Below are 17,119 nucleotides of genomic sequence, written 5' to 3'. Positions count from 1 at the left end.
CTATTTATATAACATTGTAGCTTTTTAAAGTAATTTTCATTGTAGGCAACATTTATATTTGTCTACAAAACAAATTTGAAGCATACAACCATAAGTCTCTAGATCAAAAAGTAAAGATCATGAGAAACGTAAATTCAGTAAAATGTGAACAGACCTTTTGACTGGCAGTGTATATCAGCTCTTCTTGATGTTTGTAATTATTAGAAAGCTTTTAATCATCATATATTTTGGCAATAAAATGTAACAAAATGTTACCATCAATTAGTTCTTCTTTCAGCTTTGATAGTTCCTTCCTCATCTCATCTAGAATGTCCTAAGAAGCAATAAAATACATGTACACAATTAGATTATTATTTGTAAAATTGTAATGACATCCAATGGAGACAAAGAATCTTTAAGTGCATGTCACTGAAACATTTTCATATCAGTAAGATCACATAAGATAGATACACAAGAAATTAACTGTCCTAATGGCAATATGCCAAGTAAAAATGCAGAGGAGACACTAAATTATTGTGAAATTATATCAAATAAATATGACTTTGGCAAAGTACTAAATGACAAGATGGATAAGAAATTTTGATCAAAATCTAATTCCGTCTAATTAGTAACTCACTACCACCCAAAAATGTTGTTCCCTTGCCGCTTAGGAAAAAAGCGAGTGCAAGGCAACTTGAGTAACTGTATGCTCAGATAAGTAAGACTCCTACATATGCCTTCCCTATCTAATATGCTCATTCATAGAAGAGAAGGGAGGTATTGCCTTTGTAGAAAGAACAGTAATTGGACACACCCACAAAAGCATAACTGTGTACTTTGAACTAGTGTTTCGCCCTCTGCTGCTTTAGGAAGTGCTGGTAATTCTTTTTTTTTTTTTTTAAATAAGAAAAAACAAGACATTTTAAAACCAGTTTTAGCAACACATTACCAACGAGTTCAGGAAGTAATTGAGGAAGTAAAAAGACCCTGTACGAAAGCTCTCAAGAGCTAAAAGGTTAAATGACTTTCAGTTCGAATTTGTAACTTCTTGATTTCGAAAGGTACCTGTTTCAATCTGTCATAGTCAAGAGTTTCTGTTGGCACCCCATTGGCACTTATGGATCCAGTAGGAGTTGGTGTAGACCTTGGTCTAAATGAAAAGAGAAATGGTGAGGCAATGCTCTTTTATTTACAGAAACAAACACTATGCAGCCAAGATGCAAGGCAGAAGTTTAGTGACACGCTTTTACATTTGCACATTCTTGTGCAAAAAAAAAAAAAAAAAAAAAGAGGAAGAATACGGCAAGAGGAAGCTCAATTAATAGAACAGAATGCAAGTGTCTCGAGGCACATTTTTAACAGTTGGAAGTTCTTTTTAACTTAAAATGGAATGGAATCCAAAAAAAAAAAAATTGTTCACTCCTGAGCGAGAAGTGCCACAACGGTCAAAGATGTTCATTTAGCACATGTTTACATGGAAAAACAGCATGGATGAATGCAATAACATGTTCGGTGTGAATATCCCCAATCAGAGTTGGTGATTCATCAATGAACTCAAGACAAGTGTGAGGACATTACAAAGAAAAATCTCAAAGATTTCAGGTACTTGAAATGCAGCAATACAACTACAACTATGTTTTTTGATTTGTATTCAGCTGCTTTTAGTGTTGTACTGAAATGGTAATACACACATCAAGATACGTATACATTTGTGATTTAAGGGATGTTCAGACTGAACGCGTCCTTGTGCTAAAAAAAAGCTAGATGCAGCGCAACAAATAGAACACAAGTGTCTGGAGACAAATGTTAAAAAGTTGAAGTTCTTTTCACTTGACACAGCACCTTTGCGAGACGAAATGCAGCGGTCAAAGATGTCCATCAAGTGCATGTTTACATAGAAGAACCATTAAAAAAAAACAGCACAGACAGACACAAAAATGCATTTGTGTGAATGGCCCCTTAGGTTACAATAAAATACAAATGTTTGGGTGACATGAAAACTGGAATTGTATTTTCTTGAGCAGTGCTGCAAATTCAAAACCAACACATTTGTATAGTGTATAAATTCAACCAGAACAAGAAAACAATTCAAACTGTTTTCAAACCACTGCAAACCACAAAAATGCTAGAGACACTGAAGGTTCTTTATTCTCCTCCACTGTAAATGCATTCACACTTCAAAATACACAATAGGCAGCTGGCCTTATCATGCTCATGCTGGTCTGTAGTTCAATCAACCGACACAGGATACTATTGCCAACACAATAATCACCACAGGGTGGAACACGGGAAATGACGCTTTATCTATTGCAATCGGAAAAGGAATGACCGCTGTGAACAGTTGAGCTGCCAAACGGATAAGAACGCTATGACCCAGCTTATACTGTATGAGTCAGAAACTTGCAGAGATACATTTGTAATGCCTGTGTGATGAGGAGGGTGTGCTGAATCAGCGGGAGAGCAAACTGAGCCAGTGGCGGCAGTTAGAGAGAGAGAGAGAGAGAGAGAGAGAGAGAGAGAGAGAGAGAAAGAGAGAGAGATGCACGTGGCCGTGTTGTGTGTGTCCTTATGTTTTATGGTTTAAGTTTGCCATTAAATTTTATGTTGACTGTTCAGCTGGTCCCCCCCCCCCTTGCCCATCCTTATACTGTTTCATCCTGAGATACAAATGTGCCATAACTAAAGTCTTTGTTTTGAAGCTTTTTCCATTTTGTAGGTGGCATGATAACTTGTCTCCCCAGAATAATAAATGCAAAATTAAACGGGTCTATTTGTAGGGGGAGGGAAAAAGTGTGTTATCTTTGGAGGCAGGTGGAAGAATTGGCAAAAGCCACTTTGGATAAATGCTCCAACTCTCTGATAATGCATGACCCTTGACATCACACACAGAGTAAGGCTCATTTTATCAGGAAACTCTTTAAAGCTGTGACGTGTGTACTTTTTTTTTTTAAATACTCCTATCCCAGCTTAATGTGCAGACACAACTACAGTATAAGGAAGCCATTCGTAGATTGATTCTCCTGAAAAGTGTAAAGACTGTGACTCTGTCGCACTAAATTAATGTTGTTTGTTTGAGCATCCTGACCAGCCCAAAACAGCAATATTGGCGCGTGTTTGGGGTGGGATTATCTGTTTGTCTTTCATGAAACACAAGAACAACAAATGTGTTTAAATCTTTTCAATGTGATCTCATGAGAATTTGTATGTATTCTTACATAAAATTTGGTTCTAGCAATCATACATCTCTTACGTTTGCATAGACACCGAACCGTACAATACTGACGTAGTAACACCTATAGAAATGTACAAATGTTTCCGTGTACTGTTTTAATTGATTAATATTGAATAATTCGTAGAATTAATCAGTTAATTGCACTTAATTTATAATCAATGAGATTAATTAAATGCCATCACATTTAACGCAGTTGACATTACAATATGACATTTTAACGGTTTAATTCAGTTCTATGTGATTTCCGCAGCCCTAAACAACGTTTTAAAGGATTATATCACTTTAACCAAGAATAAACTTTAAAATGTTAAAATGAATAAAAACTCTGTAATCGTTTAATCATTTATTAAGCTTTACATTTGATTTTTGTTCATCATAGGACACAAAAGGTGTTCAAAATATGCCAATAACAAAATAAACCACAAAAAGCACCATAAAACAATAATAAAATTAATCCATACATTTGTTAGCTATAATCCAAATCTTCAGACTGCTTTCTGTGAAGAACAGACCCAAATTCAAGCCTTTTATTCAACGAGCTCCATCTCCATCCGCCACAGTGCCGTCGCTCCGCGTTGGTTCTGTTTTCAAAATTAAAACATTTCCGCCTCTATCATTACAACCAGTGGTTTTACGGCAGTGATGTCAAATGCTCATTGGCTCTCAAGTGTCTCGTGACTGTTTGTGACATGCCGTATTCTGCGATGTATAGGTTTGAATGAGTTATGACTAGGGATGGGCATGAGGACTCGGACATGGCAGCAATGATTGATCATGAAAACGATGATAGATGGTGATCACGCATGATATGACTTAACTTAATTCGAAATCCAGTGACAATTACCTGACAACTAAACACAAACGTGTCAAAGAGGGAGCTTATTTTTAATTTTGAGATTGATTACGTTGTGGTTTTGAGGGGTACACTGATTGTCAGAAACGTCTCATAGCAACCAAACTGATACAACACTGCAATGCTATCGTTACGATAATCAAAAGTGTAATTGACCGTGATTTGAACACCTGTCTCTGCAAAACGTTTGCTAAACACCTTTTTTTGTCATATCATGTAAGAACTTTGACTCGTTAATGGATATTATTTAATAAAAGTAAGTGTTTGTCACTGACCGTAAACCTCCCTGCCCTGCGTGAAGTAACACGCACACGCATCTCGACGAAATGGGAGTTGAAGATTTCTGCACGAGTTTCTGAGTTAGATGTCCAATATCATTGCACTTTCCCCAGTTGAAAGGTGGAAATTCAGACTCTCCGAGTTGAATGGAACGCTTCATGAGCATCGTGGCTTTCCTCACAAGAGTGAACATTTGGGGACACGGACACACACAAACACCAGGCGCGTGGCAGTGGACTCAACGTGCTGAAGCAACGCATATACAGCAGGCGAGTGTTTCAAAACAACTAGACAGAGCGCAGCTAAATGGAACACAATGCAGCATCTTCAAACTGAACTTCAATTTAACACGCATATTAAAAATGCAATGGTTATGGCGTCTCCTGTTATTTGAAAATGGATGGTTCAGACAGTCACTAAAAAAAACTGGTGCGTGCTTACTAAGATTACTACGGTAACCTGAAGGAAGAACAGACAGATGTGCGTTGGGCACATTCTTTCAGAGTTGGACAGCGAATCTTCACAATGATAAAATATGATGCATTATATTTTGAATCTTTTGTACATTTTGTAACATATTATTTTATAACAGCTTATAATAATGAATAGACAATACACTGGAACAACAAGGTACAATGCAGCAGCCATAGACGTTTGTCAGACATGTTATTATATATACAGTTTTGAACATGTAATCGCCCCTCGAGTACTCAACAAGTACTCGAGTAATTAGTCCGAGTACTCAAGTAGACAAAATGACAAAAATGCCCATCCCTAGTTATGACAGCGCCGTTATGGAGTGCATCAGGAGAAGATTTACAGCGATTAATGCTTTCAAACGTCCATATTGTACGTTTTAGTGTCCATCCAAACATCCAAGTTTAAATGTTACAAATATTAATGTAAAATTGTGTATATTTACGTAAATTACGTAAATTAGTATAGCTACGTATATCAGGCTGATCTTTTTGTTGCATTGAATTTAATGCAACAATTTATGCAAGAATGGTTTTACAAATTTACACAGAAAACTGTACTTTAAAAGTTCGACGGCACATCTTAAAAAGGGTTCACCTAAACATTTGTGCCAAGTGCCTAACATCACCTTTTGCATTTCACTGAAAATATAAAGTTGTATGGGTTTAGAACAACATGAGGCCAAGTAAATGGTGACAGAAATGTACATTTTTGGCCGAACGGTTCCTTTAACCTTTCGGGAACCACAAGATAAGTGATGTATACTATTTCACGGTGATAATATAGTTGGCAACAGTAGAATTTTTGTGAATGGGAGGAAAAAAAAAAAAAGTTAAATAATTGACAATCACTACACCAACCCCTCATCCTATTTGAAGAGCAGTCTCAGAAAACAAATTCTAAAAAGAAGTCTCAAACTAGCCTCTTATACCTGTTTAAGGAATCATAGTACTTTTCAGTACTCGTCTGATTTCTCCATGGTATATCCCGTCTGTGAGAGTAAAGAGACTAACCAGTCAGAGGTCAGCAGCTCTTATTGTGCTAAATACACTAGGTCCAACTCTTAGATATCTCTTCAGAGCAGCCCTATTGAAATCTGTTAATCGTTTTCTGTGGAAATGCCTGAAAGGATGGCATATTTTAAGCGGAAAGGAAACCAGATCCTTCAAAAAATGCTGAAAAGCACTGGTAACACGCAGATCTGGTGAGAAGCAACAGCACTGTGCTTTAGTAATGTCAATCATGGGACCCGACTGCCTGCATTCTGACATGCGATTCTGTGGGGCCCTCGGCCGCAAGCATGTAATGCAAAGCAGTGGAGGCAAATAATAACTCCAATTAGGTTTAAGAGTGCGGGACCTGCTGAAGATCCCAAAGAGAGGATTTTTTCTTCAATAGACAAGATTCAAAAGGTATTATGCACACTCATCAAAACAATAACATGCAATTATTACCTTCCAATGACTGGTGATTTGCTACCATTCATGGTATTTGCCCTCTCCCAAGGCTTTCTGGGCATGTCTGTGATAAAAAAATAAATAATAATAAATAAATAAAAATTACAAACTGAACGCTATATGTTAAACTGAAAGGAATAGTTCACCTAAAAAAAAAGAAAAAAAAAAAAAAAAAAGAAAATTCTCTCATTATTTACTCACCCTCATGCCATCCCAGGTGTGAATGACTTTTTTCTGCAGAATACAAGTGAAGATTTTTAGAAAATCTCAGCTCTGTAGGTCCATAAAATGCTAGTGAATGGTGAACAAAAAGATCCAAAAAAGCACAGAAAGGCAGCTTAAAAGTACTCCATATGACCCCAGTGGTTTAATCCATATCTTCTGAAGCAATCCAATTGATTTTGAATGACAACAGACCAAAATATAACTCCTTTTTCACTAGACATCAGCAGTCTCCTTGGTGATCATGATTTCAAGCTCGATTACACTTCCTAGCACCATCTAGAACTCTGCACATATGTCACAAGCGCTAGGAAGTGTAATCAAGCTTGAAATCATGATCGTGCCTAGAAACTGTAATGGAAAGATGTACAGTGAAAAAGGAGTTATATTTGTGTCTCTTCTCACCCAAAACAGATTAGATTGCTTTAGAAGACATGGATTAAACCACTGGGGTCTTATTGATTACTTTTATGCTGCCTTTTCTTTTTGGAGCTTCATAGTTTTGGTCACCATTCACCTGCATTGTATGAACCAAAAGAACTGAGATATTCTTCTAAAAATCTTTATTCGTGTTCTGCAGAAGAAAGAAAGTCATACACATCTGGGATGGCATGATGGTGAATAAATTATGAGAGATTTTTGGGTGAACTATCCCTTTAGAGTTGCACTGAGTAATGCTTTCCTTATTAAAAAAAGCTGGACACCTAAAGAAATAAAGTGCCTTTGAAAGATTGTTTAAAATTTTGTAAACTCACATGAGATGAGATCAAGACTCATAATAAAAGCTGTTTTATTTTAAACAGAGCAGGTCACCTCATGTTGGCTGACATGTTCAAATGAGATCACATGACCAGCCAAATACTACTCATTTTTATCTCTGTAACACGCCTATTTTCATACACTTTCTTAAATGGAATAAATTAACCAGGGCTGACTGTGAATAGTGCATTTCTAGTACAATGGCATTAGTAACCAAACACTTTTGCATTTGCATGATGCTGCATCCACGCACCTAAGTGTCAGTAAGTCAAAGACCACTGCCATATTGGCCAGCAAAACAAAGAATTACTAGGGCAAAAATAAAATACTGAATCCACATTTATTGATATTGGTATTCTCTATAGTTTTGCAGTTTTTCTTGCTCAAACAAATGCAGAAATGCAGGCATGCAGACTACTAGATTTGAATTTTTATCATCATTTCTGTCTGCATGCATGTTCCTTCATTAGAACCATTATCCACACTGATTTGAATCTTACCTGGTGTGCTACAGGCTGACACTTTTGGAGTTATGGTAGCCTCAATCTCCTCCTGTTGGAGAAATAAAAGGATAATCCATTTGACAATCATAAAAACATAAACTGTACAATCATATCAGTAACATACATCATATGAATAATCCACTGCAGCATTTTCTGATTATATGTACAGCTGTAGCACTCTTTACACTCACTGCTTTCTGCTCAGGCTCTGGTGATGATCCCTTCTCAGCAATTCTTCTCCTGCATCAAATCAATAGCAAATTCTTACATTTCTTTACACTGGTGGCAATCATCCAACAGTTTCAACAATGGATCTCAAAAACAGACATGCTATTAGTGAATGCATTCGTTCTGGAGTCATTCTGGCATTAGAAATAGATAAATACTGTAGTTCACCTCCTGGCCAGCAGGGCACTCATCTCCTCCATTAGACCTCCTCCTCCTCCAGGTAAAGGGCCATTCCCACGAGCTGCTTCCGGCTTGGCACCACCAGAGCTCAACACACCAACAACGGCTGGAGCTGGAGGCTCATCACTCTACAGTCACAGATGAGGTAAGCAGTTTAATATTTTCAGAATATTTACAAGCAGATTGAAGAGGCTTTGATATTCTTCTGCAGTAACATTACCTTTCAAGCCTTAATGTAACTGAGAAGGGAAAAACAGCTGTAGTGCTTAGACTTGCCAAAAAAAGTGATGGGAGATTCAGATGAGGATGGAGGAGAGATGGGCTGTGCTTAGTTTACATTAGTTTTAGGATCATGTGATGTATTGAGACAGTCCTGGAACCCTTACCCTTGGCACTTTCCGTAGCCTCGCTCCAGCAAGGGCGGCTGCGAGCCCAGACAGGGGCTTCTCTTCTGTGGTGGGTGAGGGGGTGAACAGACCCGAGGGCAAAGGTGGGGCAGGGGGTGGAGGAGGTGCTGGTGGCGGAGCCTGGCCTGAGGGTGGAGGCGGTGGGCCGGGGGGAGGGGGTGGGCCTGCTGGGGCAAGTGCAAGGGGTAGAGGGGGAGGGGGGCCAGGGGGTGGTGGAGGTCCGGCAGTGGTTGGAGTCACAGTGGAGCCGGGAGGGAGTGGGGGTGGGGGTGGAGGGGTGGGCATCCCCTGTACTGAATCTGTAGGGATGAATAAAAATGACATCATAGTTAGGACAGAACTCTAAACAATTAACTAAAGCAAGTGAACTCTGCTAAAGTAATAGCTAAATGTACTGACTATTATCACCTGATGTGTAGTGGCCTCAAAAAGTATTTGGACACTTAAGCCATGCTTAAAGCTGTGCTGTGTATGATTTTTTGGTTAAAAATGAACTAATTGTCATTATTGAGTACATAATGTCCTTACCTTATCCCGATTCACTACAGTAAGCCTATACAAAAATGATTTTAGCCTATAAATATGTATTTTGAGCTGTTGGGTTCGCTGGCTTATGACGTTCATCCTAGCATCATTACGTCATGTCCACACACACAGGAAAGAAGTACCAGCTATCTCATGTTCCGGCTGGAGAAACTAACTACGCTGTTCAGCTCAGTTCAGTAACACCACACAGCATCGCTGCATTCTAGATGGATGTTTATCAGTTTGGCGAAGTTGTTTACCAGCTATAATGCTTGGATATTTTTTCAGGTAGGGTTGTTCTCATGTGTTAACCGATCGCGATGTATCTATGTTGTCCGGTGAAGCTACTGTGACGTTTAATATGTATGACTTCTGAAATTGACTTATTGTAATTGTTATATTGCATATTAAAGCATATTATTTTTTACATTTAATAAAGTATATTTTATCCCCATCATTACTGAATCCTCGTTTTATGTTTTTAGTTTACGGGTTATCGTGTGCATTGCATAGGCATACTATTGTAGTAACTGAGGCTGGACAATATAGTATAAAAATAATAAAGTTTTCTATTGAACTCGTATCAGCCATATCACGAGTTTAACCTCTTAAACTGAAAATAGTAGTACAATTCAAACATTAATAGTAGATAAAAATATTGAATATTCATATTAAGATATACTGGTGGTGGCTGAGGAGAGTCCCCTGTCCTCTATTTAAAAGTGCTTTGAGTGTAGTGTCAGAAAAGTGATTTAAGTGTAAAATTCATTCAAATATGTAAATAAGTGTGTTGTTAATCTTCATTAAAGCAAGTAATATTTCAGTTTCAAATGTTTAATCGTATAATAATTATATCAACATGAATATAGCATGTTATGACTCCGGCTCCAGTCATGATCACACACAGGCGATGTCAAGTTAAGCTCAAACTGGGAGATTCATCCGCCAGAAGAGCAGTGCCAGAACACGACTGACGTAATGTATTCTTCTGCAAATTGCTTGCAATTATAAGTTTCAACCACAGATGTCACTAGAGAGCACAAAGTTGAGCAGTTGTAAAAATGTATGAATGTCTTTGCATTATAATGTAAAATAAAATATCAAACCATGTGTCTTTTTTTTTTTTTTTTTTTTAAAGAAATACAGCACAGACACACTTGTCAAGCAAAACATTTCACAAAAAGAAGGTTGATGGGTTTCAAAATTATAAAACTGTACATATATGGTTCAAAATTACAACAAATTATTTGCATACTTTCTGGTTGTTAAATAAATATTCAACCAAAAATAAGAATTTTCATCATTTACTCATCCTTATACCATGCCAGATGTGTATGACCTTCATTCATCTGCTGAACTCAAATGAAGATTTTTAGAAGAATTTCTCAGCTCTGTAGGTCCATAAAATACAAGTGAGTGGTGACCAAAACTTTGAAGCTCCAAAAAGTAATCCATAAGATTCCAGTGGTAAAATCAATGTCTTCAGAAGCAATATGATTGGTGTGGGTGAGAAAAAGCTCAATATTTAAATCTTTTTTTAAATATATATATACATTCTCCTCCCTGCTCAGTCAATCTCAACTTTCACATTCTTCTTGTGTTTTTGCTGATTCACTTTCTTCATGTATATTGCCCCCTACTGGGCAATGAGAAGAATTTCAAGCAAAAAAGGACTTAAATATTGATCTGTTTCTCACCCACACCTATCACATCACTTCTGAAAATATGGATTAAAACACTGCAGTCGTATTGTTTTACTTTTATGCTGCCTTTGTGTGTTTTTTGGAGCATCAAACTTTTGCCACCCTTTCACTTGCATTGTATGGACCTACAGAGCTGAATTATTCTTCTAAAAATCATAATTTGTGTTCTGCAGAAGAATGAAAGTCATACACATCAGGGATGGCATGAGGGTGAGTAAATGATGAGAGAATTTTAATTTTTGGCTATACCATCCCTTTAAACTTTGTGGAACACCTCCATAGTTAATGTGATAAACTACACCTGTGGTTGCTCCGCTAGGACACCTGTGTGAATTTGAGGGGAACTGTCAATAAAGTTGATTAAATACAAAACTGGCTCAAAAAGTTAGTTCTGAAAAAAGGTATAGCATCATTTGTTTGCAGATGCCACTTGATTTTATATATTGTTATCTAATGCAATGAAATTAATATATTTTTAAGTGTGGCCCATGTGTCCAAATACCTTTGGGGCCACAAAATTGATTTAACGTTATACTAGCAAAACACAAAACCATATTTTGAAAGAGATCTTAGTAGTCAGAATGAGCTTTATAGATGTCAGTGATTGCTCATATTTGGAGCCCAAGTAGCCTATTTATTCATTACCTAATCTAAATATATATATATTTTTTTTTTTTTTTAAGGAAATTATTAATTGCCATCCAAAGATCATTCTAAACACTGAACACAGACATGTGACATCAATACATGAAATAATGTGAACATATTGAACACTTGTCCATAGACTGTCATCTGAGCACACTGAACTCTGATGACAGCCTTCAGCTCTATATGAGGAATAGACTGATGGTTAATGGGAAAGCCAATAAGAAACAAATCAGTACTTTGATCAAACAAAATGCAGAGATGTAATAATAAGATTTATGGTTTTAATCACATTTAATCATTGAAACATCATTTAAAGCTAATACTGCATCATGATTTATTCTGCACAAATCATCGTGCAAGTTCACAATTTAGAGGTGATTTGCCAGATTTATATTTCATCAGACTGTATTTTTTTTCCCCTTTGGAAACAAATAGCTTAAGTTTGTCTATGCGACACACATGCCTGTCAAACACAATGGAGTTAATCATATTAGTGTGTAGAATTTAGCTCAATGTCAAACTGCATCATGCATATGAACTGTGCAGTCTAAAACCTCTTCTATAAATAATTCAGATGAAAAAAAAAATCATCTTATGTCATTGCTGTTGCTCTGACCTCACATGAAAAACTCTCTTAAGTTTCAACTATGATGAAACTCCTTCACAAACATGGGCTGCCTTTTTATGACCTTGCCAAGGACAAAAACATTACATTTTTAAAAAGAGCCTGTCTCTTTTAAGGATGTTTCATGAAACAGAAGTGTGTCTATGAAGAAAAAAACAGAGTATGTGGGTATGGTGGTGGTCAGTTATAAACCATGTAAAGCTTACTGTGCCTCGACAGTTCACTTGTACATTTTAAAGGGATAGTTCACCCAAAAATAACAATTCTGCCAGCTTCTTCTGTGGAACACAAAAGGAAATGTTAAGCGGAATGACAGCCTCAGTTACCACTCACTTCCAATGCAATTTTTTCCCCCCATACAATGAAAGTGAATGTTGACTGAGGCTGTCATATTACCTAACAGATGAAAGAATTTTTATTTTCGGGTGAACTATCCCTTTAACATCTACTTCTTTACCACGAAGCAATAAACAGAGGGAGATGGTTGTGATAAACTGCAGAAAATAAGAAACAAAAGTGATAATGCATTCTTACAGAATCAATAGACTCAAAGTTCACAAGATAGTGAGGGGAGAAGTGTTTTCATGCCATGCCATAAAACGAGTATCCATCAAACCAATGATAAAGGGAAACCCAATGGATGCACAGACATACAAAGACAAAACAGCAAAACTCTAGAAACAATCAATTTCCTGAGGCTACAGGGACTTCCAGATCAAGCCAACAAACAATCAATAGTTGAATCCAATTGCAGCCACAAGCCACGCAGGGAACCCAGCTCAATGTGGCAGGCCCCCTCCTCGAACCCCTATTAGTGGGTTAGTGGAGACGAAGCGACACAGAAGAGGCCTTACCCGGCTGGCTGGGCAAGTCAGCAGGCTGAAAGGGCAGCTCTGGAGCAGAGAAGTAGGAGTCTTCCAACCCAGAATTTAGAGAGTGCTCAGCAGAGGCAGGGAAGGCTGTGGAAGGAGAAGGGACAACAGCAGGCTGGGGTGAGGGACAAGACACAAGGGGAGTGATGGGCATGGTGGGCGAGGGCGAGGAGTAGTGAATGGGTGGTGGAGGTGGCGGCGTCGGGGGCGAAGAAAGTGGCTGACCCGAGACAGGGGATGAGGTATGGAAGTGAAGCGAGGAAGGCGGCCCATTGGGCGCCATGATGGGCGAGGGCGGTTTTTGGGAGAGCGGACTAGGGGCCGGAATCGCGATAAACGGGCGAGGGCCCGTGGCCTTGCCGGGTGGACTGCTGATCATGACCGGAGGAGAGGGCGGTAAGGGGGTGAAGTTGTTGGCCATCCAGACTACAGATTTGGAAGGAGTTGGAGCAGGAGGCGGTGCAGGGGGCGGTGGTGTGGGTGGTGCGGGTTGCCTGCGAGGGACAGTGGCGTAATGAGGCAGGACCGGGTGGAAGGCGGAGCCTAGCGAGGTGGCGAATCGGGAAGCAAAGTGACGAAGGGGCGGGGTAGGGGGAGTGGCTGTGGAGGATGGTGTTGGTGGGGGGTAGCTGGGTGTGGAAGGGGAGACGGGTGAAGAGGAGGTGGTCTTGTTGTATTCGGAAGGTGGAGGCGTGTAGAGGGTGCTTTCAAATGCTGAATACACCGGATGACAGGACAGGAGGGAGGAAGCGGCAACCGTGCAAAGGGAAAGAACACAAGACAGAAAGAGAAAAGGGGGGAAAGAGACAGAAGAAAGAAAGGGGGCAAATGAAGCAGGGAAACCAGCAGAGACCTACAAGTCATATGTTCCATATTACTGTCTATGAAAAGGGAACACACTACAGTTAGTACAATCGGTTAGCTGTAGACCACATCATGAATTGTAATAGATGGATCCAGCACATGTGGGCAAAATCTTGATCTTAAGTTAGTGTACTAGCATCTTTACACACCTGCTAAAGGTCAGTCATTCACTCTCTACATGCAAAGAAAAGTTAATCAATGTCAAACGATGTTGAAAAGTGAAGTAAATCTTTAACATTTCACCCCCCAAAAAATGTCCTTCCTACTTGGAACACAAAAGGAGATGCTAGCCTTAGTCACCATTAAAGAAATATTCCAGGTTCAATACAAGTTAACCTAAATAGACAGCATTTGTGGCATGATGATGATTACCACAAAAATTTATTTAGACTCATACGTCCTTTTCTTTCAAAAAAGAAAAAAATCAAGGTTATAGTGAGGCACTTACAATGAATGTGAATGGGACCAATATGAATATGGTGAAACATGCATTTTTCTTTTTTACCAGACTAAAAAATGCTGGGTTATTTTTTTCAACCCAAACGCTGGGTTGGGCCTATTGGGTCATTTTTTGGGGTTATTTTCTCTCTGTTGGGTAGTTTTTGTGTAAGCCAGCCGCTGGGTTACTGGCTGGGTCATTTTCACTGACAGTTGAACCTATACACCCCTAACCCAACCCCGATGCAACAGCCCAGCTGATGAGTTACCTGACGCGGGCTTTTTGGATCGTCTCCAGGAGTTAGCAGTTCTCAGCACGGACAAATTGGAGGATTTATTCGGTGATATAAGGTTTGTGTCAGTGTTTTTATCTATAATATCATTACTGGACACCAGAAAATGCAAAGATACCATTCCATAATCAGAACTGGACAGCTCATATGACATCAACTGTTAGATGTCACACTAGTTTTGTGAGCTTTGGTTTTGCTAAAACCATTTACTCACCCTCATGCCATCCCAGATGTGTATGGCTTTTTCTTGTGCTGAACACAACTGAAGATTTTTTAGAAGAAAATCTTAACTCTGTAGGTCCATACAATGCAACTTAATGGTGACAAAAACTTTGAAGCTCCAAACAGCACAAAAATGCAGCATAAAAGTAATCCATATGGTTCCAGTGGTTAAATGACTGTGAAAGTGAGAAAAGGATCAAAAAAGTCCTTTTTTTTTTTTTTTTTTACTATAAATCTTCACTTTCACATCTAAAAGTCACACGTGGCACCCGTTTAATTTTTCTTTCAGATGTGAAAGTGGAGATTTAGATTAAGAAAGGACTTAAATATTGATCTTAAAATATTGAGTTTCTCACCCACACCTATCATATAACTTTTGAAGACATGGATTAAACCACTGGAGTCATATGGATTACTTTTATGCTGCCCTTATGTACTTTTTGGAGCTTCAAAGTTCTGGGCACTATTCACTTGTATAGAATGGACCAAACAGAGCGGAGATATTCTGAACAAAAACAAATAATTTTAGAAGCAGAAGAAAGGCATACACATCTGGGAAATTAGAGATTTTTCATTTTTGGGTGAACTATCCTTTTAATAATACAATGGGTGTTTAATGTTTTTAATGTCTAGTGTATTTAAAATTACTTATGTTACTTTCTTGTTCTACATGCTGTTTATTAAAATGTTTGTAAAATAGTTTAAATGTACTTATTGCATGTATTTATATTTATCCAATAATAAAGGAGCTACCATTGCCTAACCTATCTACCACCCTAAATTGCTTCGAAGATATCAAACATTGGCTGGCAAACAATTTTTTTTTTTTTACAATTAAATAAAAGCAAAACCGAAGTTCTAATTTTAGGTTCCTCCACATCCTCCTTACCAGGCCTGGTTGCCCAGTTATGTCCTCTGTCGTCAAATGTACAAGATCATGTAAGGAGTGATTTTAGACTCCTTGTTACTTTTCAATAAGCAGATCAGTGCTGTTGTCAAGAGTAGCTTTTTCCACCTGAAATCCATCGCTAAAATAAAAAAATTATTTCCCATTAAGACTTGGAAATTGTAATCCACTCACTTATTACATCAAGGTTAGACTATTGTAACTCACTGTACACTGGTCTCCCCCAAACTGTGCTTTCCCACCTGCAGCTAGTACAAAACGCAGCAGCTAGACTTTTAACAGGGTCAAGAAAGAGGGATCACATTTCCCCGGTTTTAGCATCTCTACACTGGCTTCCTGTGAAATTCAGGGTTGATTTTAAAATTCTGATTTATGTCAACAAGGCACTATCTGGTCTTACGCCCCAATATATCAGTGACCTTCTCCTCCCTTACTCCGCCACCAGAGCGCTCAGGTCTTCAGATCAACTTTTATTGAGGGTTCCTCGTTGACGCTATAGATCTAAGGGTGACCGTGCCTTTTCTGTGATAGGTCACAATCTATGGAATTGTCTCCCTTTCCATGTGAGGTCATCATCATCATTAGCCATTTTTAAATCTTTTCTGAAAACGTATTTTTATTCTGTAGCTTTTGAATAGATCTTTGAATAGTTTAAAATGGATAAAAACATGATGCTGTATTTAAAGGTTTTTATTTATTTTATTATGTTTTATATTTAACTTTAAATCAATCTGTTTTTATATAACTCTGTCATTATTTACTTGTTTGTTTGATCTGTAAAGCAATTTGGGTCAACTTCTGTTGCTTTTAAATGTGCTCTATAAATAAAGGTTGACTTGACTACCATGTTTACACATGTTTATTTTACAATATTTTAAGGATAAAACAATCTGAAAATATTAACCCACTTATGAGATCAAATTAACCCAACATTCCTGTCAGAAATGAACCAGCATTTGGGTTGAATAAATAACCCATTTGCTGGGTTATAATTATAATAATTAATAATTTATAATAATAATTTATAATAATAATTTATAATAATAATAATAATAATAATAGTATTTATTTATCACGTTATACATTTGCACATATACAGTGAAATTCTTTTTTTCACATATCCCAGCTAAGCTGGGGTCAGAGTGCAGGATCAGCCATGATACGGCGCCCCTGGAGCAGACAGGGTCAAGGGCCTTGCTCAAGGGCCCAACAGTGGCATGTTGGCAGGGCTGGGGCTTGAACCCCCAACCTTTTGATCAGTAACCCAGAGCCTTAACTGCTGAGCCACCACTGCCCCCGGGGTTAAACTGAACAACCCAACTTGCTGGGTTAGTTTAGCCCAACATGTGTTCTGTCCCATATTTAAACAGCATCTGGGCTAAAAACAACCCAATCTGGGTTATTTTTAACCCAGCACTTTATGGAGTGCACAAACACAGCCTCACT

At 38.2% G+C, this 17,119-nt stretch overlaps 1 protein-coding gene across 5 annotated transcripts in view; it reads right to left on the bottom strand.

Moving 5' to 3' along the window:
* Positions 1-17,119, bottom strand: part of LOC127415706 (protein enabled homolog) — a 153,147-nt gene that overhangs the window by 3,460 nt on the left and 132,568 nt on the right. For 4 of the 5 annotated variants that reach the window (XM_051654537.1, XM_051654538.1, XM_051654536.1 and 1 more), the window contains 8 exons: positions 12,932-13,663; positions 8,556-8,875; positions 8,158-8,297; positions 7,953-8,001; positions 7,759-7,810; positions 6,275-6,341; positions 1,045-1,129; positions 256-313 (listed from right to left, as the gene is read on the bottom strand). In XM_051654537.1, coding sequence (XP_051510497.1) covers positions 256-313; positions 1,045-1,129; positions 6,275-6,341; positions 7,759-7,810; positions 7,953-8,001; positions 8,158-8,297; positions 8,556-8,875; positions 12,932-13,663 — 1,503 coding nt within the window. The remainder of the gene's footprint in view (positions 1-255; positions 314-1,044; positions 1,130-6,274; positions 6,342-7,758; positions 7,811-7,952; positions 8,002-8,157; positions 8,298-8,555; positions 8,876-12,931; positions 13,664-17,119) is intronic. The other variant, XM_051654539.1, reaches the window with a different exon arrangement.

This window comes from Myxocyprinus asiaticus, chromosome 25 (assembly GCF_019703515.2).
Source record: "Myxocyprinus asiaticus isolate MX2 ecotype Aquarium Trade chromosome 25, UBuf_Myxa_2, whole genome shotgun sequence".
Taxonomy (NCBI): Eukaryota; Metazoa; Chordata; class Actinopteri; order Cypriniformes; family Catostomidae; genus Myxocyprinus; species Myxocyprinus asiaticus.
Note: the sequence above shows the minus strand (reverse complement) of the source record. Positions and strands in the feature narration are given on the sequence as shown.